Source organism: Emydura macquarii, unplaced genomic scaffold, assembly GCF_026122565.2.
Source record: "Emydura macquarii macquarii isolate MOO-44397 ecotype Brisbane River unplaced genomic scaffold, CSIRO-AGI_Emac_v2 contig_1348, whole genome shotgun sequence".
NCBI lineage: Eukaryota > Metazoa > Chordata > Testudines > Chelidae > Emydura > Emydura macquarii.
The window spans coordinates 10,129,130-10,154,386 of NW_027131485.1; the positions used below are offsets into that span (position 1 = coordinate 10,129,130).

The window sequence follows — 25,257 nt, forward strand, 5'->3', positions numbered from 1 at the left end:
GCACGCGAGTGTCCTTTACCCTCATCAGCTCAGCTGCACGTGCGTTGATTGTGAGTCTCTGCTCATTCTCTCTGCTGGCTGGTGGGTCCCAGGCTGGGTTCTGGCTGTGCAAACGGGCTGAGAAGCAAGTTCGGATTAGTCAGCCCTGTTCACTCTGAAAAAGAAAGTAAAGGTGCATATGAACATTTCATGTCAAAACACAGGAGGGAGCCATATGCTAGTGCACTAAGTGTGTAAAACAGCGAGAGTCCTGTGGCACCTAAGGACTAACAAATGTATTTGGGCATAAGCTTTCCTGGGCAGAAACCCACTTTGTGGGACTGTGTGTAGCAGTCTTTGTCTCCTTCGCGTCTAATCGTCTTTAAACGGGTGCCTGGGTCTTCAGTTTGCTTAGCACAGTGCTAAACACTCTCAGCGTGCTTTAAACAGCGCTGAGCCGGAGACTGAAATGTAACGTCCTTGCAGGTTGGGAAGGATTAGCCTCTCTTGGGAGCAGGCCTCTGACGTTTATGAACCTGACCTCAGAGCCTTGCCCAATTTAAGACCTCAGCATCATTTGCCAAGAGCCTGAGGACTAGACCTAATGTCCATGCAATAGAGCTGCTTGCTGCTACCTACAGCATTCATTGAGACAGCTGGCCGCTGGAGGCTACTGGTCCCCTTGCAAAATACAGTGTTCCCAGTCTGTGATCTGTGAGGCCTGATCACCTCCCCTGCATGACATTGGCTGGATTGGGGGACTATTTATAATTTTAACATCAATATTTCAAAATTAAAATAATTTGTACGGGACAGGCCATGTCAGGTACCATTAGAGAGGTTATAATTTGCTAAGTATGATTATATTGTTTATTATGTGTATGTGTCATATTTGTATGGTAAGTTACAGATATGTCTGATATAGCTGTATTTCAGCTTGTGCTGGGTGACACCCCAGACAGGATGGCAGCAGCAATAAACCTGCTTAATGGCCCATTAAGGGAACTCAAAGGTACAAAGAACCTAGGGGCTACACCTTATGAGTCACCAGGACTTGCCCAGGTGACCCTGGACGCCATCTTGTTTCTGTGAATTTCCATAAGCTGTATGGCAAAGGGACATACAGGGCAGCTGCTCCATCCTATGTTGTCTTCTTCAGTCCTGCTTCCTACTACTGGATCCACTCATCTGCAACTGAAGCTGTGAAACAAAGGACTGATACCCATCCAGGTACTGGATGTACACCAGAGGGACTGTACAAGCCTGAAGACTCCACAATTCTTCTGAGAATATGATATATATGGACTTTAAAGTAATTTGTATGTACCTGATTGCTTTGACCAATATAACATCTCTCCTATCATTTGTTTCTTTCCTTTTATAATAACCTTTAGTTTTAGTTACTAAAGGATTGGCTGGCAGCGTGGTATTTTGGGTAAAATCCAAACATATTGATCTGGCAATGTGGCTGACACTTTGGGGTCAGGAGAACATTTTGGTAAAGGGAATAGAGTTTTAAACAACTTAGCCCTTAACTGGACCTAGTGGCCAATTCGGAGCCTGAAACTGAAACGCAATAATGGGGCTGTGGAGCTTCTTGTTTTTAGCTTCTTGATAACCAGTGTGGGGGATCAGAAGCTCTGTTTGTGACTGGCTAGTGAATTTACTGAAGTGTTAGCCACCAGTGCTGGGAGAAACTGCTCTCCTTTTGCAGCCTGCCCTGACCTTGGCATTTTCAGGTGGCTAACCTAGGCACAGACAGGTTAGAATAATAGAATATTAGAGTTGGAAGGGACCTCAGGAGGTCATCTAGTCCAACCCCCTGCTCAAAGCAGGACTAGCTTCAGCTAAATCATCCCAGCCAGTGGTTTGTCAACCTGCAGCTTAAAAACCTCTAAAGATGGAGATTCCACCACCAGGTTACACCATGCTAGAAACTTCTTGGGTAGTGTGTGTAAAGATGGGGCCAGCTGTGTCACAACTCTAACACCACAACACTCAAATTTGAAGAGCCAAGAGAGAAAGATTCAAAACTCTATGGGTGTGCAAAGACCTGCAGGCAACTGGGAGCTCCGTGAGCAGATGCCCCCTCCTGGAGGATTTGGGGGCTGATTCCTCTGCTCCTGTCAGGAGTGCCCCCAGAAATCTCTCTTACTTTGGTACACACCATCAATCCCTGTGGAGCCATCCCTGCTGCAGCCGCTGGCCCCCATGCCTCACCCACAGTGTCTGCACCACAGAGCCCCAGCTTCCAGACCAGCCTGCTCAGGTGCAGTGTCAGTCCCCATCCCTGAGACGGGACCTGGTCCTTGCAGGAGGAGCCTGCCCCTGTGGCAGCAACGTGAAGGATCAGTGCTGGCCATCCCATGGCCCACTCAGGCTTGGCTCCACTACCCCTCTGCGATGGTGGGAGGGGACAGTGGGGCCAATACTGAGTGAGTGGTGTTGTGACATGGTGTACAAGAGTCACGGCTTGGGCAGTATATGAAGGCCAAAAGGAGCCACAAGTGATAGTAGGAAAATTCTCCTGGCAGCACATGGCTACCAAGTAGCCCTAAGGTCTCACACGTACAGCACCCAGTAAAAGGAGCGGGAAATGGTTTGAGTGGTCAGCAGCACTGAGTGCCATAAGGGCTTCTAGGCGGCTGATCCTCCTTTGACCCTTTTTCCCTCTAGGATGCATTGTCTGCTGCCCCTCCTGGGAGCCACAGCACAGAATCTACCCCTCTGCTTTTTATTTGAAGTCAGATTTGAGACTGGAGCCAAGTTCTGAAAGACGCTCAACAAGGGGAACTTTGTATTAGTTTAAATCATAAATTCCATGGCCAGAAGGAACTGCCGTGACTATCTAGCCTAGTCTCCTATATGACACAGACCACAGAACTTCTCCAAAATAATTCCTGTTTGAACCAGAGCAGATCTTTTAGAAAAACATCCAGTCTTGCTTTAAAAATTGCCGGTGATTGAGAGTCCACTACGATCTTTTGAAATCTGTTCCATTGGTTAATTACCCTCACTGTTAAAAATGGAGGCTTTATTTCCAGCCTGAATTGGTCTGGCTTCAACTTCCAACCATTAAATCTTGTTATACCTTTGTGTGCTGAACTGAAGAGCCTGTTATAAATGATTTGTTTATGAGGTAGGTACGTATAGACTGTGATCAGATCATCCCTGATCCGTCTCTTCGTTAAGCTAGGTAGGTTGAGCTCCTTGAGTCTGTCGCTATGAGGCATGTTTTCCAACCCTTTTCTCATCTCACTCCTCTTCTCTCCAATTTACCAACGTCCTCCTTGAATTGTGGACTCTGGTCCTGGAGGCAGTCTGCCAGAAGTGGTTGTACCAGTGCCAAATGCAGAGGTAAAATAACCTCCCTGCTCCTCGAGCTTCCCACTTATGCATCCAAGGCTTGCCTTAGCCCTTTTGCCAACAGCATCTCACTGGGAGCTTCTGTTCTGTTGATTTTCATCCCACTCCTCCTCAGTCAGCCAGGATTATTTTATCTCCTATCTGCACTTCTAGCCACAATAATCAGGAGGTTCCCACAGTCCCCAAACTCATTCCTGATGTTCTGTACTAATTGCCAGGCAGGATGAAGTAAATGAAAACAAGCTGATCTGCAATTACATATTTATTGAAGTGTATTTTTAACATCATGCATCTTATTTATCACAGCAGAGCCTGCTGCCCTAAGCCCTAGACAGATGAGCAGCACAAGGCTTATGCCCAATTTAAGTCAAATATGAGACCTATTTTGTGGATGTACTGGCCATCTGGGCAGGGGTGAATTTCATCCTTAGCACTGCAAGTTCTGCTGTTGGCAAATAAGACACATGATGCATCTAATGGACACAGGACTTTCCCATCCTTAATCTAGGGTTGCTTCCAAAGACCCTTTTTAATATCGTGGGGAAGCTCTTGCTATCTGTCAATTCCCTTTTTAAAACACTGAAAACACTCTTCACTAGTATGTCTTATGAAACTCCTTTATTTTATATTCTTTAATCTAAAACCTACATTTACAATCTGTTGCACAAGGGAGTATGCTGCATACAGACAAAAAGCACATGAAATAGGAGCATGAAAAAAGTAGAAGGAAAGAAGTTCTAGCCTTAAGCCTCTATTTCAGTGGCTCTCAACCTTTCCAGACTATGGTACCCCTTTTTGGAGTCTGATTTGTCTCGTTTACCCCCAAGTTTCACCTCATTTAAAAACAACTTTCTTACAAAATCAGACATAAAAATACAAAAGTCTCACAGCACACTATTACTGAAAAATTGCTGACTTTCTCATTTTGACCATATAATTATAAAATAAATCAACTGGAATATAAATACTGTACTTACATTTCAGTGTCTAGTATATAGAACAGTATAAACAAGTCATTGTCTGTACTGACTTTGCTAATGCTTTTTATGTAGCCTGTTGTAAAACTAGGCAAATATCTTGATGAGTTGCTGTACCCCCTGGAAGACCTCTGCATACCCCTGGTTGAGAACCACTGCTCTATATCTTACAATTAAGGAGGAGTGTATTTATTACAGAATGTACCTGTACGTGTTTGTATAATAGGAGACACATGGGTGATTCTTCTCTCTTTTCTTCAAACGGTGAGCAGATTGTTTTGGGTGATGGTCCCTTAACAAGAGAAGAGATGGCATATTGGTACTCAAACTATCTGAGAGGTGGGGTGAGAGCTGGCCCTTGGAAGTGCCTGACCTGTTTGGATAGTTTTCAGTAAGGATTGGCAGTAAGAGTGGGGGAGTTGGGAGCGGAAGGTGGAATTGGACACTTGGAACTAGGAAGCTGTGAGTGACAGCTGGGTTTAGGGGTCAGAGAGACAGCTGGGACTGGACAGTTGGAACCCGGCACTTGGGAGGGACAGTTGGTGCTGGGCAGCGTTCATTGACCACTGAGAGTGAGAGTTGGGGGCCTGGGAGTGGCAGCTGGGACTGAGTGTTTGGAAGCGACAGTTGGGAGTGCCCGAGGGAGCAGGCATTACCTTTCATCTTTAGAGACAAGTTTTAACCCCAGGGTCCTGGAGTGGCAAATGGAAATGGGGAAGGGGCTGAAGAATGCACGGCAGCAGCCAAAACACCCTATGGAGAAAAGGAGCAGAGAGCAGAAAGGGAACAGAGTAAAGTATGTCAGAAGGACTGTGTCAGGGAGGGGAAGCTGAAGAATGGAAGAGAGAGAGATTCTTCCAATGTGAAGAAATTAAGAGCCAGACAGGAACTCACCTACTAGCATTCTTAAATCTGGCATTTCCTAACATTGGAGTGCTCAACTTTGCAACCTTCACATTCTTGTATTGCCAGTTTTGTGTGGGTAAGTTTTTTACGTATTGGGGAGAAAAAAGCAAACTGAAAAAACAGAAGTTTCATCACATGACATTGTATTGACCCCCCCACGTGGGCCATCAGCAGGATTAGAGCCTTTAGATCCAGGCACAGACCTCTGCCACGTGAGCCATAGGAGTAGCTGATAGCAATAGTAGGTTGTCTTCCTCTATGTGGACCAGCCCTAGATGGGGAGAGGAGAGAGGGTTTGCCAGTGGGTTTCACACGTACTTGCTGACAGCAGAGGAAGGGTGAGACTCAGGAATCTTGGGCTCCAGTCCACGCTCTGGAGGGGAGTGTGCTCTAGTAGGCAGAAACTCTTCTGTCCATTCCCTCCCCCGCCACCGCAAGGTTGACCCCTTCTGCCTTGCCCCCTCCAACCTTCCCAGCACTATCTCTTGCCCACCAACAACTCCTTGTCCTAGTCTCAGTCTCCACCCCTCAGGCTTCTCGTCCCATTCTCCTTGCCCAGCCAACTGCTGTTCCCGCTCCTGTCTCCTTGTCCAATATCTCTCTCCCCCACCCATGAGCTCCAAGTCCCCCTCCCCAGGACCCTCATCCAGTCTTGGTTTCCCCCCAACCTGCTTCCCAGTTCCTTGCCCCGGTCTCTCTGCCCATCCAGTCACAGTTCTCCCCTACACCTAAGCCCCTTGTCAGATCTGTCTCCCTCTGCTCCCATTTCCTCCCCCTGGCTTCTAGTCCCAGTTTATCCAGTCAGTCCCAGTCTCCTCCCAGGTCTTTATCTATTTTCAGTGTTCTCCTTCACAGCCAACTGGTTCCCAGTCCCCCAGTTTCCCTCACAAGCTCCTTGTGCCAATCTCCCAGTCCCAGTCTTCTTGTGCAACCAGTTCCAACATCCCCTATCCCTTGGCTCCCAGTCCCAAAGTCCATGCCCTGCCAGTCACAGTTTCTCTGTTGAAACATCTTTTTCCTTCTCATTGTTCTCAGAAATGGCTGGACCATTTTGGCTGAAATTTCCAAAAATATCCAGCCTGAGGCAGATACCCAGCATGTAAAATTTCAGCACAGACAGTTAAAACTTGGCAAAGTTATAAGCAACTGAAAGCAGGGTCTTATAATGGAAAATAGCCATTCCCCCCTGCCATTAAATGGTGCACCACAAGACTGCATTGCTGCACTCAGGTCCTTGGAGTTCAGGGAAGAAGAAGCCCCGTTTAGAACAATTTAATCATCAGGCTCAGAATCAATCCTTGTTGTACAGAGCAGGGACTGTCATTTTGTTCTGAGTTTTCACAGCACTTAGCACAGCAGGGCCACAATACAAATAATACTAACGTGCCATAACCAGATCCGGCACCGCACGCACTCAAACAACTGGGATAGACTCATCTCTGGAGAAGTGCCAGGACTAATTTTTCCCCTATGAAGCAGCTGCCCCTTCAGGGGAAGGGCAAGGTCATTGCCAGACCATTGCAGGAACTTGCAGGGCAGCTGTTTGTTCTGCCTGGTTCCATTCTGCAGGCTAGATGAGAGATTTCTAAGGTAAATGCCTATTCTCTAGCCTCCAGGAGTGAAAATTGCCAAACACAGACCACAATTTAGGATTTTCCATTTTCCTTTCAGATTTATTGAGAACTCAGAATGAAACTATTACTAGCTGTGGGAGCAGAGAACATACACTTAGCAATGAATGTCATTCATACAAAACACACTGCAGAGAAAAGCTTGTCGTGAACTCGTCCTTAATTGGTGGGACTCTACCTTAAAAGCACCAACAGCAAGCAAAGTTCTGCTTCTCCCACCCCCATATGAGGAAATAAGAAGGGAGGCCAACCAGTGGGTGGAGAGGGAGCATGAGTGAGATCCTGTCGCCTATTATAGGGGGGCTGGCTTTTGGGAAACATGACAGCCACAGATGAGTGTGTCTCTGCTTCATGGGAATAAGTGGGGTGGGACTCCTGAGTCAAATATAATACTTTGCATTCCAATAGCACCTTCCCCCCAAGGATCTCAAAGCACTGTAAATTTATCCTAACATGCCCACGAAGTAGGCTGATCCCCACTTTACAGATGGGGAAACCGAGGCACAAAGCGACTCAGGGCCTCACTTTTAAAAACAGCCTGCAATTTTTTAACTGCAACTTTGTGCCTCCAGAGCAATGTAGATGCAAAAGATAGCTGGCTTCTAATTATCCGACAGTTAATTGTTAGACGTTTAAATGCTAATGCTGGGCTCATATCAATGGAGGCTGGGTTGAGGTCCCTTTAATAGTTTAGCACTAAGTAGTTTATCCAAATCCAGTCAGAGGCAGGGCTGGGAATAGAATTCAGGTACCCACAGCCATGTCTACACTATGTGCAGCTACAGCTACGCTTTTGTCGTGCTGCAGTGTAGATGTTTCCTACAAAGACCGAAGGGGTTTTTCCACTAACACAGTTAATCCAACTCTCCGCGCAGCAGTAGCTAGGTCAACAAAAGAATTTTCCTGTTGATCTAGCTGCGTCTATGCTGGGAGTGAGGTCGGCAAACTACAGCATTCAGGGGAGTGGATATTTTCACACCCCTGAGCACCACAGCTATGTCGACTTCAGAGTTAAGTGTGCGGCAGGCCTCAGTCGTCAGTGTTTTAACCACCAGACGGCCCTCCCTCTCTCGCAGCACCATGGGACCTGCCACTGACTGAGTGCACTAGCATTGTCACGTCTGAGGCCTGCTCTTAGCTTAAAAGTTAGATCGACATAGCTACGTCAGTTGCAGCATGAAAAATCCAGCCCTCCAAGTGCTGTAGCTTTGCCGACCTAACCCCCAATGTAGACACAGCTAAGCCAACACTTCCTGTCCATTCCTCAGCCTTCTTCTGCCTCTGCCCATTGCTGCATAGGTGCCCTTTAAAGGCCACTCTTTGGTCTCAAATTTGCCTGGACACCAGCTCTGCACAGTGCGCGTACGTGTTTCAGACTCTGAACCAGCTGAGCCCTGTGGAGGCACATTAAGCATCTATGAGGATGTCTACACTATGGCAGCGACAGTGTTGTAGTGTAGACACTTCCTACAGTGACAGAAGGAGTACTTCCATGGATGTAGCTACTCCACCTCTCCATGAGATGGAGGCAAGGTCAATGGAAGAATTCTTCTGTCATTGTAGCTGTGTCTGCAGTGGGAGTTAGGTCGACCTAACTATGTCACACAGGGCACAATATTTTCCACAGGCCTGACTGATGGAGCTAGGTCGACCTAGGTTCTAGGTGCAGACCAGGCCTATGACATTTTGTCTCCACCTTTCTTTAATTCGACTTGGAACTGAGTCTTTTCCTTTAGTTCAGTAGAATCCGAGGCAATAGAAGCCCAGCTCAAACTCAGGCACGCACAGTCACATGTGACACTTTCAGCTCCCAGATCTCCCATCTGAAAGAGCGGTCAGCTGCCAATGTATTCTTGGTATCGACACACAGTAGCAACTACAGAGACTGGGTATATGCTCCTTTCCGAGCAGGGTAAGAAATCCAAGTCCTTTTTGTAAGAGTAGAGCTGTAAACCCCCCTCGCCAGGCCAAATACCAACTCAGGTCATTACATTTTGCCTACTTAATTCGTCTTGCAATTCCAATTGCATGTAATATTCTTCTTATCTTCCAACCCTAAACGGTTACTTTCTGTGGTTAAACAGTTGCTGCATTTTGCCTCAGAGGCAGCTGCAACTAAATAACAGATAAAATGATCCTCGATGACTCTGAAAGGGCCTTTGGGTGTCTCAGGTGCAAGACACTGTAGAAATGTAAGCCACTAATACTGAAACAATCATTAACACATATGAGAGCCAGGCTCTACTTACCATGCTGGAAATGGCATGGACGTTGCTTGGGGATGTGAAGATGCACCATGAAGTGTGATGCCACCACACGTGCCCTGGTGTAGCAATGCTGCCATTTACCATTGCCTACCATAACGGTGGCTCTTGAAACGATGAGAGAACTTTTCCAGTTGAAAACATGGAAAAGCTGCATCTGCTGGAAGGTCAGCAAAGCACACCCCTTAGGGATAGTCGGACTCTGGTCTCTAGACACAAGACACAACCGGGATCAAGACAGACCTTTTAACATTGGGAACTGTCGTCCTTATGGGCAAGCCTTCTTCACTAAACAACTGCACGGATCATAGTGCAACATGATGTCAGGTCTTCTGTTCTCTATGGGCTGCCCTCCCACTCAGATCAAGATGGAACATTGCAAGCTGAACCCTGTTTTCCCAAGATGTCTCAACCCAGTACTCAAGAGCCTCTCAGGACCTGCCTGCATTAGGGATTTTTGTGCTGGTGTAGCTGCCATGGTACAAACCCACTTGTGCAAGCCCCACTTCAGACCTAGCAGTGCATCTACACTGGGATGGGTGGGTGTTCCATCAGGAGAGCTACACCACTGCAAAATTCCCCAGCGCAGATGGGCCATTTCAGATCAAGGCAGACATTGGAAACTGGGGCCTATAATGTTCCACTGGCCCATCTAGTTGAGAACATTCAGTTCCAATCTAGACTCAGGACATGTTGGAAACTGTGGTCTCTGAAGGTCACACTCTGTATAAAACAGTGCTGTGATTGAGGTGGAACACTTCTTGTTGGGACCTATTGTTTCTGACACCACAAATGACTGCTTTTGGGAGCAGGTAGTCCTGGAATCCACAAGGGGAGAGGCAATTCTTGATTTAGTGTTAAGTGGTGCACAGGGTCTGGTCCACAAAGTGAATATAGCTGAACCTCTCGATAATAGCAAACATGATGTAACTAAATTTAACATCCTTGGAGGTGGGAAAAATATCAACGAAGCTCAACACAGCAGCATTTAACTTCAAAAAGGGGAACTACACAAAAATAAGAAAGCTAAATAGAAATGAAAAGGAACAGTCACAAGAGTGAAATGCCTGCAAGCTACATGGAAACTTTTGAAAAAACACAATAATAGTGGCTCAAACTAAATGTATAACCCAAATAAAAAAAAACAGTAAGAGGACAAAAAACCAAACCCCACCATGGCTAAACAGCAAGCAGAAGAAGCATTAGAGGCAAAAAGACATCCTTTAAAACCTGGAAATCAAATCCTACTGAGGACAACAGTAAGGACATAAACTCTGGCATGTAAAGTATAAAAGTATAATTAGGCAGGCAAAAAAAAAAGAATTTGAAGAGCAACTGGCAAGAGACACAAAAACTAAAAGCAATCTTTTTTTTTTAAGTACATCTGAAGCAGAAAGCCTGCCAAATAATCAGTGTGGCCACTGGACGATCAAGGTTCTCAAGGAAGACAAGGCCATTGGCGGAGAAGTTAAAAGAATTATTTGCATCCATCTTCACTGCAGAAGATGTAAGAGAGTTTCCTCAGATCTGTCACCTAACAAAAATGGCTCGGGTGAGGGAACTGTCCCAGATTGAGGTGTCAGTAGAGGAGGTTTTGAAAGAAATTGATACATTAAAGAGTAGTAAATCACCAGGACCAGATGGTATCACCCAAGAGTTCTGAAGGAACTCAAATATGAAATTCCAGAACTATTAACTGTGGTATGTAACTTATCACTAAAATCAGCCTTTGTACCAAATGACTGGTAGATAGTTAATGTGATGCTGATTTTTTAAAAAGGTTCCAGAGGCAATCCTGGCAATTACAGGCAGGTAAGCCTAACTTCAGTATCAGGCAAATTGGTAGAAGCTACAGTAAAGAACAGAACTCAGACACATAGATGAACACGGTATATTGAGGAAGAGCCAATACAGCTTTTGTAAAGGGAAATCATGCCTCACCAATCTATTAGAATTATTTGAGGGAGTCAACAAGCATGTGGACAGGGTGAGCCAGTGAATACAGTGTACCTGAACTTTCAGAAAGCCTTTGACAAGGTCCCCCACCAAAGGCTCTTAAGCAAAGTAAGCGGTCATGCGATAAGAGGGAAGGTCCTCTCATGGATCAGTAACTGGTTAAAATATAGGAAAGAAAGATTAAGAATAAATGGTCAGTTTTCAGAGTGGAAAGAGGTAAATAACAAAATGGCAGGTGAAATTCAATGTTGATAAATGCAAAGAAATGCACATTGCAAAACATAATCCCAACTATACATACAAAATGATAGGATCTAAATGAGATTACATCACTTAAGAAAGATCTTGGAGTCACCTGGAGAGTTCTCTGAAAACACCCACTCAATGTGCAGCGCCAATCAAAAAAAGCTAACAGAATGTTAAGAACCATTAGGAAACAGATAGATAATATGACAGTGAATATCATAATGCTACTATATAAATCCACGGTACGCCCATACCATGAACACCCCATCTCAAAAAAAGACATATTAGAATTGGGAAAAGTACAGAGAAGGGCAACAAAAATGGTTAGGGGGATGGACAGCTTCCATAAGAGACAACTGAGGGGGGATATGATAGAGGTCTATAAAATCCATGTCTGGTGTGGAGAAAGTGAATATAACACACAAACCAGGGGGTCACCCAATGAAATTAATAGACCCCAGGTTTAAAATAAACATAAGAAAGTGGAACTCATTGCCAGGGGATGTTGTGAAGGCCAAAAATATAAGTGGGCATGGAGGATAGGTCCATCAGTGGCTATTAGCCATGATTGTAAGGGATGCAACCCCACGCTCTGGGTGTCCCTAAACCTCTGACTGCTAGAAGCTGGGATGGACGACAGGATGGATCACTCAATAAGTTTCACTGTTTTGTTCACTCCCTCTGAAGCATCTTGCATGACACTGTCGGAAGACAGAATATTGGGCTATTTGATGGACCATTGATCTGATGCAGTGTGGCTAGTCTTATGTTCTCATAGGTTTACCCCTGTGTATTAAAGAGGCACTGGTGTCAAGAGGGAGAATTGGCCCAGATTGGGAGTCAGGCTCCTAAAGTCATAGACTTTAAGGCCAGAAGGGACCAGATTATCTAGTCTGACTGCCCAGCACCTGTATGTCAAACCCAACAACCTTTAGGGGTCTGGGCCTGTGTCTCTCCTGGAACCACAGCTGTGTACTGAACAGCCTCTTAGATTTAAATGAGTCACTATGTGTGGGCAACCTTTTATCTCCAAAAGCCACATTAAAGAGATGCTTAAATGGAGCACTACATGCCGGGACCTATCATTTCCCCAGCCCTTGTCAAAGTATTATTAGAATTATGATGCAGTTTATATTTATAGGGTACCCACCGCAATGGTATCTGGCAACCTTAAATGGGTTAACTTCAGAATAAACATGGGGCCAGACTTCCTTTTTTTTTTAAAACAGATACTCAAAGGTATTTAGGTGCCTAACTCCCAGTGATTTTAATGAGAGTTAGGTGCCTAAATACCTTTGAGGATCTGGGACTATGTGCTCCATGCAACTCCATTCCACCCCCACATTGCAGCATCATACTAGTTAACTATCAAGGACAGATAAAGCTGTGGACTCCCAGCTAACTGCCAGGGGACTTCAGCACAGGACACCCATATCGTATCATTTTGCCAGTTTACCCTACTTAGATTGTGCCTAGCCACAACTTGCACTAGCTGAAGTTTTGATTAGTTTTCCTGGATAGTTCCAGGTACAGTTACATTGCAATTATCTAATCTATTACTTGGTTATCTCAGGGGATCTCTGCAAGGACTGAAGGAAAGGACATAGTCTCTTTGCCAGTAAAAGGTGAGTGTAAAAGGGGGTTTTAATGCCCCCCTTTGCTTCTATATGCTGTATGAAAAGGCCTGTTTATTTTCTGCTTGGTTTTTTTCTTCTCACAAATATAAGGGATGTCACGTTTGATCTTCTGAATTTTGTTGGAAGATATCTTGTATGACTCATATATGTGTATTTGGAGCTCTCCTATCCCATAGCCTAAGGCAGAGGAGTGTTGAATTCTTAATAATAAAAAAACATCTTCTCTCTCTCTCTCTCTCTCTCTCTCTCTCATAAATAAATAAATAAATAAATAAATAGTGTTAAACTACCTGAACAAAGATATGCTGTCTCTCAGTTAATCGGGCTTCACCTCCATGATGTCTGTGATGTCACATCCTACTAGTTCTCCAGTCACCTATAAAGACTAGCAAAGTAGATAAGACCTGAATTTAAAATGTAGAAAAAAATCCAAGCAGTATAAATAATTAAATGAAAACCTTTCAGGCCTTTCTTACACATCTTTAACAAGCAAAAAAGGACACCAACTCAGCTTCCCCTACCCCCTTGCAAGACACCTTTAAATACACTAATACAGTATTTCCAGCCATTCTTGCTAGTTGGAAATCTATGGAAAGGGACGAGTGAAATAACATGAGATTGCAACCCAATCATCAAGTAAATGTTTTCAGTTGAGGGGGAAGGTACAGATCTCACCACTTCTTCAAAATATTTCCTCCGGCCAATCAACTTCACCTCCATCTTCTCCAGATTGAACGCTAGACAGTTAGCTTTTATCCATCTCTATCTCTGCCAGACATTTGGACAAGAGAACATGGTTCCATCCCTCAGCTGCCAGGGTAGATTAAATACCTAGACAGATATTGATCTAGCGAAAAGGAGATGGAGAACAGAATATCATTAATACACTGAAGACATTGGAGCCTTGAGACCCTCCTAATCTCTCGGTGGCTTCATGTACAAATTGAACAAGAAGGGAGCTGAGACAGGACCCTGTCAAGAGACCTCCACAACTGAGTGCCATTGGGGGAGGAGCCGTTAGCTACCTTTGCCCTTTGGAACTTCTCCATTAACTTCTCCCACCCCAAAGCCCTCGAATAGACAGAAGTCTCAGCAAGCGGATCTGGCCTCATCCATTCTCTCTGAGACAATCAGCCCCCAACACTAACAGCATTTCCTTTTCATACCCAGGTCTGCAGCCCGAATGACTGGTGTCCAAAAACTGGAGATATGAAATGTCATTTGAGCTATCCCACCACCACCTTTTCAGGGAGCTCCCTTAGAAAGGGAGGATTAGAGAGTGGCAAGTAATTAGCAAGAACTAGTGTCAAGAAATGGCTGCAGGTTATTGGTAAGACATGGATTGGTGAAGATGATGCAGAGGGAGGGTGCATCTAGGTGTCAAAATATCTCTGGGTTATGGATAACAGATTGTTACACTGCCTCGTCCCCCAGGGCATCCACATTTCGGTCCACAGGCAGATCCCTTTCTGTCTATCAGTCTCTAGGTGAGATCATCTCTGCAGATCCTCCACCCCATCAGGAGCGTGGTTGGGTCCTGACTTCAGCTTGCGATCAGAACACGAATGAAGCATCTCCCGTCATGCCAAAAATCCAGAACAAGCCCCGTGGCATGAATACAGCCTGAGATTACCTGCTGTAAACCCCTGGCAGGCAGGGCTAGGTGCCTCCCCTCATGAGGTCTCCCTCCATGAAACAAAGTTATCATTTGTGTGCACATGGAAGACGTTTCAAAGGGGCACTCCAGTCCCAGTCCCACTATCGGACGTCTGTGGTGTTGTGGGGTAGACTGTATACACTACAAGGATATGTACAGCTTCTCTCTTTTATTTGCTCTATACCACACCCTCTTCACTGCGCCCCAAGACTCATATCAAGACTTTGTCTGTGAAAAAGTAGATCTCTACAACAGTGCACGTCTTACCTCTGACATGCAGAACCCATCCCCAGGCTCCTGCTTCACTGAGTGGCCAAACGGATAAGGCTGTGCTAAATCTCAACCAAGGGAAATAGCCAGCCATGTGTTGATAAAAGCAGGATAGGAGGCCTGTTGCAGGGTGACCATCTGCCTGGCATCCCCTAGTGGCCAAAGATATTTCCACAGGGCCCTCCATCTGTTCCCTCTCTTCAGAAGCAGCATATCGTCTCCCCAGGCTATCACCAGCCCTCCCCTGAAACTGGGTCAGTAGCCAAAAGTAATTCAAAATAGACCTTAATGTCACAAACACAACATTCATAATACTAGCTCATAGGTCAGACCCACTGCCGTGCACAAGCCTGTATTTCACTCAATAGACACCTACCCATCCTGTCTGCACACACAGCCCTGCGGCTCCCTGCTTCCTTTTATATTGGCATCACCAGACTCCTCTCAGGTGAATCTCCTATTGCAGTAGGGCTGGCTTTGGCCCGGGCTCTCCAGGCCCTGGGCAAGCCGCCCTGGTACACGGCCTCATCCACAATCAGAGAATGGTGAGAACTGGTTTTATCACCAAGCAATCTGGTGGCGATCGGCTGATGACTGGAGCCTTGTCTGCTGTTGCCTGGCTGTGTAGGGAGTGGAACTCAGGAGCGCCCAGGGGGCAGCGAACCGCAGCTGACCAGGCCATGCCTGGGGCTGGCGGCACCCTGCCCTATTGCCCCACGTTGGCTGGGCCATGGAAGGGAAGCCACGGAGCCCCTGGCACTGCAGTGACTGACTGGCACCCGCAGCCTCAGGCCTTGCTCTGTGGGGATGGAGTGGGAGCCGCCCCATCGCAGTCATGGGCCCAAGCCCTGTCCCCTCCTGCAGCTCGGGTCAGGGTGGAGCTTTGCTAGCTCCTCAGGCAGGCTCCTGGCCCTGGGGGCAGCACAACACTGGTCAGGGCTAGGGCGGCACCTGGGACACACCCAGCCGCCTGTACCACAGCCAGGGAGGGGGCGGGCCCTGGGGGAAGCAGGGGCGTGGCCAGGCGCGGCTGTCAGGTGGAAACTGTGGGGAGCAAGGGCATGGCCGGGCGTGAGGCGGGGACTGTGGTGAGCAGGGGCGTGACCGGGCGTGGGGCGGGGACTGTTGGAGGCAGGGGCGTGGCCAGGAGTGGGGCGGGGACTGTGGTGAGCAGGGGCGTGGCCAGTCGTGGGGCGGGGACTGTTGGAAGCAGGGGCGCGGCCAGGCGTAGGGCGGGGACTGTGGGGAGCAGGGGCGTGGCCAGGCGTAGGGCGGGGACTGTGGGGAGCAGGGGCGTGGCCGGGCGAGAGAGGCGGGGGTGGGACTGCAGGCGGTAGGCTGCCCCTGCCCCTCCCCTGCGAGAGGAAGCGGTGCCCAGAGACTGAGCGTCCCGAGCCGGCACCATGAACCGCTTCAAGGTGTCCCGGTTCCGCCACGCGGCGGCTAAGCCGGCCCGCAAGGAGGTGAGTGGGGGCGGGGGCCGCCCCCGCAGCCGCGCGCCCCGCTCCGCCTTCTGCCGGGGACCCCGCTTCTCCCGCCCGGCTCCCGGGGGCCCCCTGCCCTGGGTTCCCCGCCCTGCCCCCAGGCTCGGAGCCGCGCTCCCCGGTGCAGGCGCAGCTGGGTGATGCAGTTCGAGAGGCTCCGACGCCCCTGATCCCGGGCTGGACAGGGCGGCCGCCCAGGGCCCTCCCCGCCGGTGCAGTGGGTGTCAGGGCCGGGCCCTTTTCCTGAGGTGCCCCAGATACAGCTGGCCCCAGATCGCCTGTGGCTGGGCCGGGCTCTGGGCCAGAGGCTGCCTACTCCATCACTCCCAGTCACTGCACTGGGGTCCAGTGGGAGTAGAGCCCTCTGCTTGCCCCCCGCTTGCCCTGGCGTGAATGGCTGCAGGGGGGCAGGAGGGTGGAGGTCTGGTCCCTTGGTTCTGCAGTGGGTGGCTCTTGCCTGGTGGCCGGTGATCTTCAGGTGCTTGTCCTGGCTGCAGGTGGACATGGTCCCTCCATTGGGACAGTTATCGACACTTCAGAGCTCTGAACGGCATTGCGTTTCCCAGGCTTTGTTTGATCTCAGGCCATCTCCAGGCTGCTTTGCTCTGCATCATTTTTGAACTGTCCGAAATCCGAGAACAGCTCTTATCCCACCAGTCAGTCCCTGCACACACGTACTGGATTCATTGTTGCTAGGATAAAAATCTAACTGGAAAACAAGGTCCAGCTGACTAGAAATGAGATTTTTAGTGATATAAACTGCCATCCAGGTTGCCTGGTTGGCACACCCCGTCAGTAAAACACAAATACTGTTGTCTTACTGTGTTAGCTCTTAGCGTTTTTCACTTAGGGTTATCTGCCTTATCTTAAATGTTCTCCCTGGTAACTTATTTCCTCATGACACTGCTTTGTGGTGCTAGGTGGCTCTGAAATGCTAAGTTTACCACTGTGAGCAATTCCAATGGACTTCTCTAAGTGTCATCTGAAGCTGTTTTCAGTTTAGGTTTTTGTATCACAAGATGTTCTCAGCATTTCCGCCCTCTCTTCCTCTTGGGTGTTTGTGTAACCTCTTCTCTGCCCTGTAGAGCTTTTCTCTGTAGAGTAACTTGCAGTTTAACCTGCTAGGAAATGAAAATGTTTCAACATGCCTTTTGTGGCAGAGATTGGCTGCAGGCTTGTGTATGTTACCAGTGAATTAGAGCAGGAGGTGAGGATGCAGCATGACAGTGATCTGCAAATACAACACTATGGGCAACTTCTCTCAGTGCAAAGTGCACTCTGAATGCAATAATTTAGTAATACGATATTCAGGCTGCAAATTTAAGCATCAGGAAGCAGAAGTGAAGGTGCATGAACTAGGGCCTCATCCTGCAGCCCGTTTACATGAGGTGAGTGGCCTCATTGGCATCTGTTAGTTGCTCCTGAAAACTAGGGGACCAAAACTAGGTGTTCTACACCTTAATTACATAAGCCTTGCTAGTAACTGTATATGCAGGAACTCCACTGGGAGTGAAGGTTACACTGAGCATCCTTCACTTTCACATTTCCGCACTCTTGTAAGTGTAAATTTGTGGCCATTAAAGGCAAAAAAAATATACTAATGCCAAACTACTTCCTTTACATAAACAGAAAATTGAACCTGCTACCTATAACACTGTGGGACTGCCCAAGTCAATTCTGCACCCCTAAGTGGTGCAGAGCAGGACACTGCAGTCCCATGATGCTGTAGATAAGGCAGCGAGTGTGCAGACTTGTGGATAGCTAGCTACAGGGCTGTGGAGTGCACGCTGCTTGGTGTATAAAGCCCTACATTACTATATTAGACACGATTGAAGTATTTTGTGCCTTTGTAGTAAAGATCTCCCTAAAGAGTCTAAAGTTCCATGACTGTCTGCCACACTGCACAGCCCTGCACTTCTATAGCAGTGGGCCTGTGACGATCTCAGGGTGCTACCCACCCGGGTCCCCTATGGGATAGGTAAATCCCTGACTAAGATTTTCCTAGTTAGGCTCTAGTGTCAATATTGAAGCACCTAAATAATGTTTCAATGTTGAGTACTCGGTGGCTCCCATGATTTCATCTTCAGTCCGAGTATCTCCCAGCTTGGTGTCAGAGATGTGCAGCCCATCTTGATGCTACAGTTTTATTTCCTTTGATTTCCCCTCCGTACCTTCCTCTCACACACAGGCCCTCCCAACTCGTTGTGGAAACAACAGGCAACAGCATTTTTGTTCTGCTTTCTCCAAGGATAACTAAAGGTCTTCAGTTTTGTTTTGAACTGTTGTATAGAGCTGTTGTGTGTTACAGGACAGCTGTTCACTCGCCCCAGAGGTGGCTGCCTTCTCCGGGGTGCTTGGAAGTGAAAGGTGCTATATAACTAGTCAGGGTTTGTTTTTGTTCAGAGCAGTATAATTGCACATAGTACTTTACAGACATATTAGACAATGTCTCTGCTTCAAGGTGCTCACAGTTCAGTAGAGCTATTATCACCAAGCACACCTAACTATTAGAGTATGTGACTCACTAAACAGAGGTGTGGTTGGTTTTTGTTTATCGTGCAGCAGAGTTCAGCTTTGAATCAACTTTTTGAGAGGGAGACAGTTAAACGTTTAATGTCCATCAGAATTGTTTGAGCCAGTCATCTTGCAAGAAAGTGTTTGTGCAAACTTCACCCACCTAAATCTGCTGTTCTGCTCCTGGTCACCGCTCTGCTCTGCTAATGCATCTCCATCCTGTAGTCCTCCTCTGCTATTCTGCTCTAGGCTCACTGCACAGTCCCTTGTCTCCTTGCCTGTTTCCAGCAGGGGCTGCTTTCCAGCAGCTGTGTGAAACTGACCAAGATTGCATATCTTCTCCTGCAAACTCTCTGTTCAGGAGCACAGGGCTGATCCTGGGGGAAGGCAGGGAACTGAACAGGAGGGAGTCTGAAAAGAGGAGGAACAACTAGAGAAGAAACTGGGAAAGGAACAGGTGTAGGAAATGCACAGGGGTGCACTGCTGTTGGATCATCCAGTTGGAGACCAAATTTTGCCCGTTTGCATCCAAACTAGCAGATGGCTATGACTAGGGCCTGGGGTCAGGTCCAAGGGAGGAAATATTGCCTCCTGCTACTCTCTAATGACCCCATCTGGCCTTTATGGGTCAGGGATGAATAAACGAAGGGAAGGGGACTAGAGGCTCGTGGCAAAGCCCCCCCTTAAGTAAAGGGAAGCTGGCAAAGTGAGGGAGGAGAAACTAGGAGTGGTGTAGGAGAAGGATGGCAGAACAAGCTGGGAGTAGGGAGTTTGTCTATGAGAAGAGAGGCATGCGCAAAAGCCAGGCAGGGGGAGAAGTAAGTGTATTGGGTAACTGCAAGGTGAAGAAGACATTGAGTTTTTTTGCTACCACTCTAATTCCATGGGGTGTAGTTGTTTTGGTTACCCATCCAGTCAGGGGTACGGTGCCTCTCTAATCAAACACCCCTCTGCATTTCCTCTAATCAATACGTTGGCTTAAACCCTTGCCCTGAATGATGTCCCCTCTTCTTCCCTGGGTGGAGGAGCCCTGTTCTCAAGTGGCACTGAAGTGCAGACCTCAAATTGGTGCCCGTGTGAAACCCGTGTTTCCTTCTAGCTCAGATAAAGGAGGGCTGAAGGCAGGGTAGCTCGGGTTCGGTTGATAAAAGCCAACTAGGAATTCCACAAATACCTTTCAAGAACAGTAGGGAAAGAAATGGAAGGCAAAGTGTTAAGGGGTGAGGATGGTGCCCAGGCAGTGCACATCTCGGGAGCAGGCTGGGGCGGGGTGGCGGAGCTCAGCTCTCCGCGGGAGGTTACAAGGCTGCCTAGCATGGAGAGATTCGGTTCCGAGCAATTCAGGAGGAAAAGTCCTTGGGAGTGGGAAGCAGGGGAGGTGATTCTGCAGCAGGCAAGGCAGTGGTAAAGCTCCCTGAGTATTGTCTGTGCAGCTCTCCTCTTTTTAGTAACTGCAGGTGAGTGCCCTCCTCCCTGATGCCATGTGGCAAGAAGCAGCCAGCCCAGAGTTAGGATCCTGTTAATGGTCTGCAGCTGCCAGTGACACCATTCAGTCTTGCGATCCCCCTCGAGCGCCGTGTGGCCAATGATTGGTGCAGGTTGCCCTGGATGAGATCGGGCGTGTGACCCTAAATTCTGATTCATTAACACCGGGACTTTTTTTTTTTCCCTTTCATATTTTTAACTGCGAACCGTAACAGCTCTCATAAACCAGGCCCAATGTAATGAGCTGCTGTCTGCCTACAATTCTGGCCCATGTGTGTGTCTGACAAAACTGCACAGGTCCAATTAATTCTGCAGGTAAAACCCGAAGCAATGGCCTAGTTGCAACAGCTCCTTGCACCTCCCAGTGGGTTCTTGGCGTTGTGCTTCGCAGCCCCAGTCAAGTGTCGATACACACCAGAGCTGCATGAGACTGGGAGTTCAGCTGTGGGTGGCTGGGGTACAAAAAGAAACGGGGGAGAGGCAGAGCCTGACATCTTATCCCGGTCCCTGTAATTCCTGACTGTGGCCCTGAATGGGAGGGACCGGTTTCTGGCATACCATGGTGGGTGTTTGACATGGCAGGCTGTCCCCAGGGGCTTGGAGGGAGACCAGCAATACATGTCCCCTCTGCCTTTAGGGAGTAACAGTGTCGTCACGGTCCTAGCCTCGGCTCCACAGTGATCCCTGCTCTCTAGCCCTGCACCCTTCAGCCTCTGCTCTGGCCACGTCCTGGGGGACAAAAGTTGCTCTCCCTTGATGTGTGCCTCAGGGTTTTGAAGGCACCTGAGAGCGAGGTTTGCGTTCTGTCCCAGGAATAAGAGCTCTAGGTCTGGGGACCGGGTAGTTACTAGAGCTAAATAACCCCTGAGCAATTGGGAGAGATGAGTTTCCGTGTTGGTCTGGCCAGGCTATGGTAACTCCTTAGAGGTGCCCCAGTTGTTGGGGGAATGCATCCGTGTTTGGCGGAACTGTTATCTGCTGCGAGGATCCCTTCCCTTTGGCATGAGAGTCAGCAAGGTGCATTTGTCTGCCAGCGTAGCAGCAGTGGTATGTAGTCTGGGGAAATGATACTAGGGTTGTGCCGTAAAATGGGTCCTACTGGAAATGTCACCAGCTGCTAGCTAAGCCCTCTTGACCAGGTCCCTAGGGATGGACAGAGATACACCTCTAATCTTCCAGGTCTGTGTGCTGTGTAATAGCCCACAGCATCTCTCAGAGAACTGTTTCAGATCTTTTATCCTTCTGTCAAATGGCCTATTGCTATTGTGTGCCTTTACACCCCCCCCCCCCCCCGAGGTGAAGTGGACTCACCTGGTCTAGGATTCCACAACCACCCTGTAAAGACCTTGTGGGGTAGCCTCAGTGACTCCCTGCCATTGAATAGTGGCTGCTTAAACCACCTTCGAGGTGGGTGTGACACTTCCCGGAGCACCAGGGTTGTGAGGCATCTCGCTACCACCTGCTGTAGTGTGAGGAAGCCTCATCTGTGCCTGCCAGGGTCAGCTCCCCAACCCCATCAGCCTCTGGCAACACAAGCACCTCCAATTATCTCCCTGAATTGCCTCTGATCTGCTGGACACTGAGTTCTCAGGCCCTCTGTTCCCAAAAGAACAGTACTGAGCTATACCGTCGAACACAGCTCCATTTAACACACGGCACTTAGACCTCTGTGGAGAAAGCAGGTGTAAGTTTATTTAACAAAGAACAGAGACTCAAGTGACTGCAAGCAGAAATATTGGCAACAAAGGGTTACATATGACATAAAATCATAACTTGCATGCTAGAGCCCAAACTTAACTTCCAAGGCATTGTCACGTCATATAGAACAAAAGCTCACCCCAAATCCTTCCAGCGTATTACAGCCAGGCTTGGCCAGGATATTTGAGAGATAAGACGTGCTGCTGTCTTGCCTCTGCATTGGAAAGAGGCAGGGTTTCTCTGTACGTTTTAGCCCAAACATCCTTTTGCTTCATTTGCCAATATGATAACCCATGCTGCTTGTGTTTTCCTGTCTAGGATCTTCCCTACAAACTTTGCAATCACTTAGTATTTTGCCCAGACTGTACATAGGTGCCCATTGTGTACGGTACAAAACTCAGTTTATGTGTAGACAGACAAACATCTTAAGCCTGAAAGCAACTTGTTTGTCAACTTCTGGTGACTGGCCCTAACTCACAGACCTTAAGAACGTAACTTTCAGTATAGACACAACTCTGTACGTGTTCTCCGTACATACGTGTTGTAATGAGTATGATGACCCGTGTGACACAGGCTTTCAGCAGAGACATCACATGACACCCTTTGGCAAACTATTATGTAGAGACCCAACTCAGGGCCTCCGTGCAACTCATATGCACCCCGTGCCCTCTTCCAGTGGCAGCAAGAGGTAGGTCCCTGAATGATCTGTCTTGATTTAGTTCCCCTTCTGTAGAGTTTGTGCCACTACCACTTCCAGGGTCAGAATGGGAGGGTGCATCTTGGCAAACTGCGCCTCCGAGAAGACAGTGAGCCAGGTTCATCTCTGTCCTAGTGCTGGCTCGGGGCAGAGAGGAGAGAGTGTGCCCCCCATCTGGTAGCTGCAGGGGTCAGTGGATGGTGGTTATGCCTCTGCTGTGACCTCCTTTGGGCCAGACTAGCTGGTGCTAAGCTTCCCAGGGCACATTGAACAGGGCCCACTAGTTTCACCTTCCATCCCCCCAGATTTAGCAGACTGTGCCCCATTACGGAAATGCAGACACCTCTGGGATGAAGGTCAGAGGCGAACTTGCAGGCAGCAAGCTGAATACCAGTTAGGAGGATAGAAAGTTTGCACAAGGATGCCCGCGTAAATCCCTACTCATAGGAAAAACGCTGAGAAATATCATATATTTAAAGACCTTGTCAATGTTCGAGTCCTTTTTCAAAATGAGCGGACAGTAGTTCCAGGGCCACACCAGCCTGAATCCTCGTGGTGATTTTTGTGGTTTTGCGAATGGTTATGATTTGACTGTGTGACACCCCCTCCCAAGGTTAAACTGACTGTAATGGGAAATAACAAAACGGACCAGACGCAGAAAAAGTAGAGGGGTGGGGGAAACCTTTTCTCTAAACTTTTATAGTAACTTCATGTCTTACTTGTAACAGTAGCAGGCTCAATACACTGTAGGCACAATTGACTTTTTTTAAGTGGCAGGTCCCTTTCTGGTCAGGTGGGGCAGTTATTTACGGTCTCATTCAAAAGACACCCCAGACTGCCTGGAATCCACCATGGCCTTTGTGAAGGCTAGAAGAGGGCTGACTTCCCTCTGCAGGATTTGAACATGATTCCAGAGAATCTAGGTCTGATGCTTACTCCTCTCAGCTATCTCCTCTACCCAGACAAACCTCAAAGCCACCTCTTGCTTTCCTGCTGAAAAGGGGCCAGCTTATCCCTGGAGGCCAGAGCTTTTTCTCCACAGAATAGGTAGAGTAGGGACAGCTTCTTGCACTGCCTTGTCATGTACGTACAGGATCATGTAGAGGGCAGGGAGGGGGTCGATTGGTCTCCATGGCCCATTTAGTCCTTGACTTCTCTGTTGAGACTGCTAGTAAACAGGCAATTGTGTCATCTGGGGAAATGGCTCAGGGGCATGCCACATGTCCATAGGGAATTGGACTCCCTTTAAGTTACTGCACTACATTTTTAATCTAGCTTCTGCGTCCAACCACAAACTGTAAGGGCTTCCTTTGATTTCCAGCATAAATCTGACTTTTCTCTCGGCATTCAGAGGGATGGCACTTTTGTCTTGATCTGTATCTATCTGCTACGTCACTATCAAAGTGTCAGGTACAGAAGGCGGAGTAGTCACAGTTTAGAATGCAGCGAAGCGCGTTAACAATGCGTTTCTTTCACTATTGTGTGGCTTATTCATTTGGGTCTCTCTGAAATTCCTCACAATCTCCTCTAGTCTTGACTAATCCAAATAACTGTCATCCTGCAGCTATTGCTCTTCACTCCTTTTTCCAGCTCCAACAATAGTTTTCATGTTGAGAATAATATTCCCAAGTCATAACCGTCCTCGCTTTTAGATCAGATCCTAGATAGTAGCATTTCTTAATCTTGTCACTCAAAAGTGAGATTAGTATTTCAATGCAGCTGGCCTTTTAAGTGAAGATGACTAAAATCAGTCAGCCTGTGCCTAGGACAGCATGATGGAGATCTGACAAGCGCTTTTTGTATGTATGAATTTCCTTCCTTCCCTCAGTATCTGTTCCCCTTCCCCTGCTAGCCAGCAGCCTCCTAATCTAGCGCGCTGCTGACAGCTCTAGCTCTCACCACAGTCAAGTAGCTAGGGCCCAAAACCGAAAGCTCTCCATGTGAAGGAAAAGGGATTCAGAAAATCTAATATGACTAGAAATATTTTAAGATGGCTATTGACTGTGAGCCTTCTCCAGATCCTAGTGTTGCATGAGCACAAGGCCTGTAAGTGGCAGTGACCATCCTTGCCACTCAATCTTGGGGATTTGCAAAAGAAACGGTACAAAGTAAAAAACCGAAATTGATTTCTGTGAATTGTTCTCATGTTTCCCTAATAGCTTCAGCGACTGTAGGAAAGGTCATTAGAGTGGATGACTGGGAGTCAGAATTCTGGGCTCTGTTCCAAGTTCTGCCATGTATATTTGCCACTTATATTTTGTCGAACTCTCAGATTGCTGGGCTGTGTTAACAAATGGCCTGTGAAATGCTCAGCTCCTCGGATGGGTGGGCTACCGCAGTCTAAAGTGATGGCAACAGTGGATCAATCAGAGAGAACATCAAATCTTGTTGCTTGCCAAGGATATTGTCTCGATAACTCTGGGTATGATGCCCAAGCCAAGTGAGGAAGCTGCCAACAGCTACTGAGTGGTAGAAATCCTTTGCACAAGC

General features: G+C 47.7%; 1 protein-coding gene and 1 long non-coding RNA gene across 2 annotated transcripts in view; one reads left to right on the forward strand and one right to left on the reverse strand.

Annotated features, from left to right (window-relative positions):
- Positions 1-5,045: 5,045 nt before the first annotated feature.
- LOC137155312 (uncharacterized) lies at positions 5,046-13,717 on the reverse strand. Its single transcript, XR_010920415.1, has 3 exons — positions 13,638-13,717; positions 13,253-13,347; positions 5,046-5,075 (listed from the first exon to the last, which is right to left on the reverse strand). It is a non-coding gene; the product is annotated as an uncharacterized lncRNA (long non-coding RNA).
- A 2,533-nt stretch (positions 13,718-16,250) lies between these two features.
- The window catches only part of CORO7 (coronin 7), a 140,194-nt gene continuing 131,187 nt past the window's right edge, over positions 16,251-25,257 (forward strand). The window contains exon 1 of the mRNA XM_067551111.1: positions 16,251-16,352. Within this exon, the coding sequence (XP_067407212.1) occupies positions 16,293-16,352 (60 nt within the window). The 5' untranslated portion in view covers positions 16,251-16,292. The remainder of the gene's footprint in view (positions 16,353-25,257) is intronic.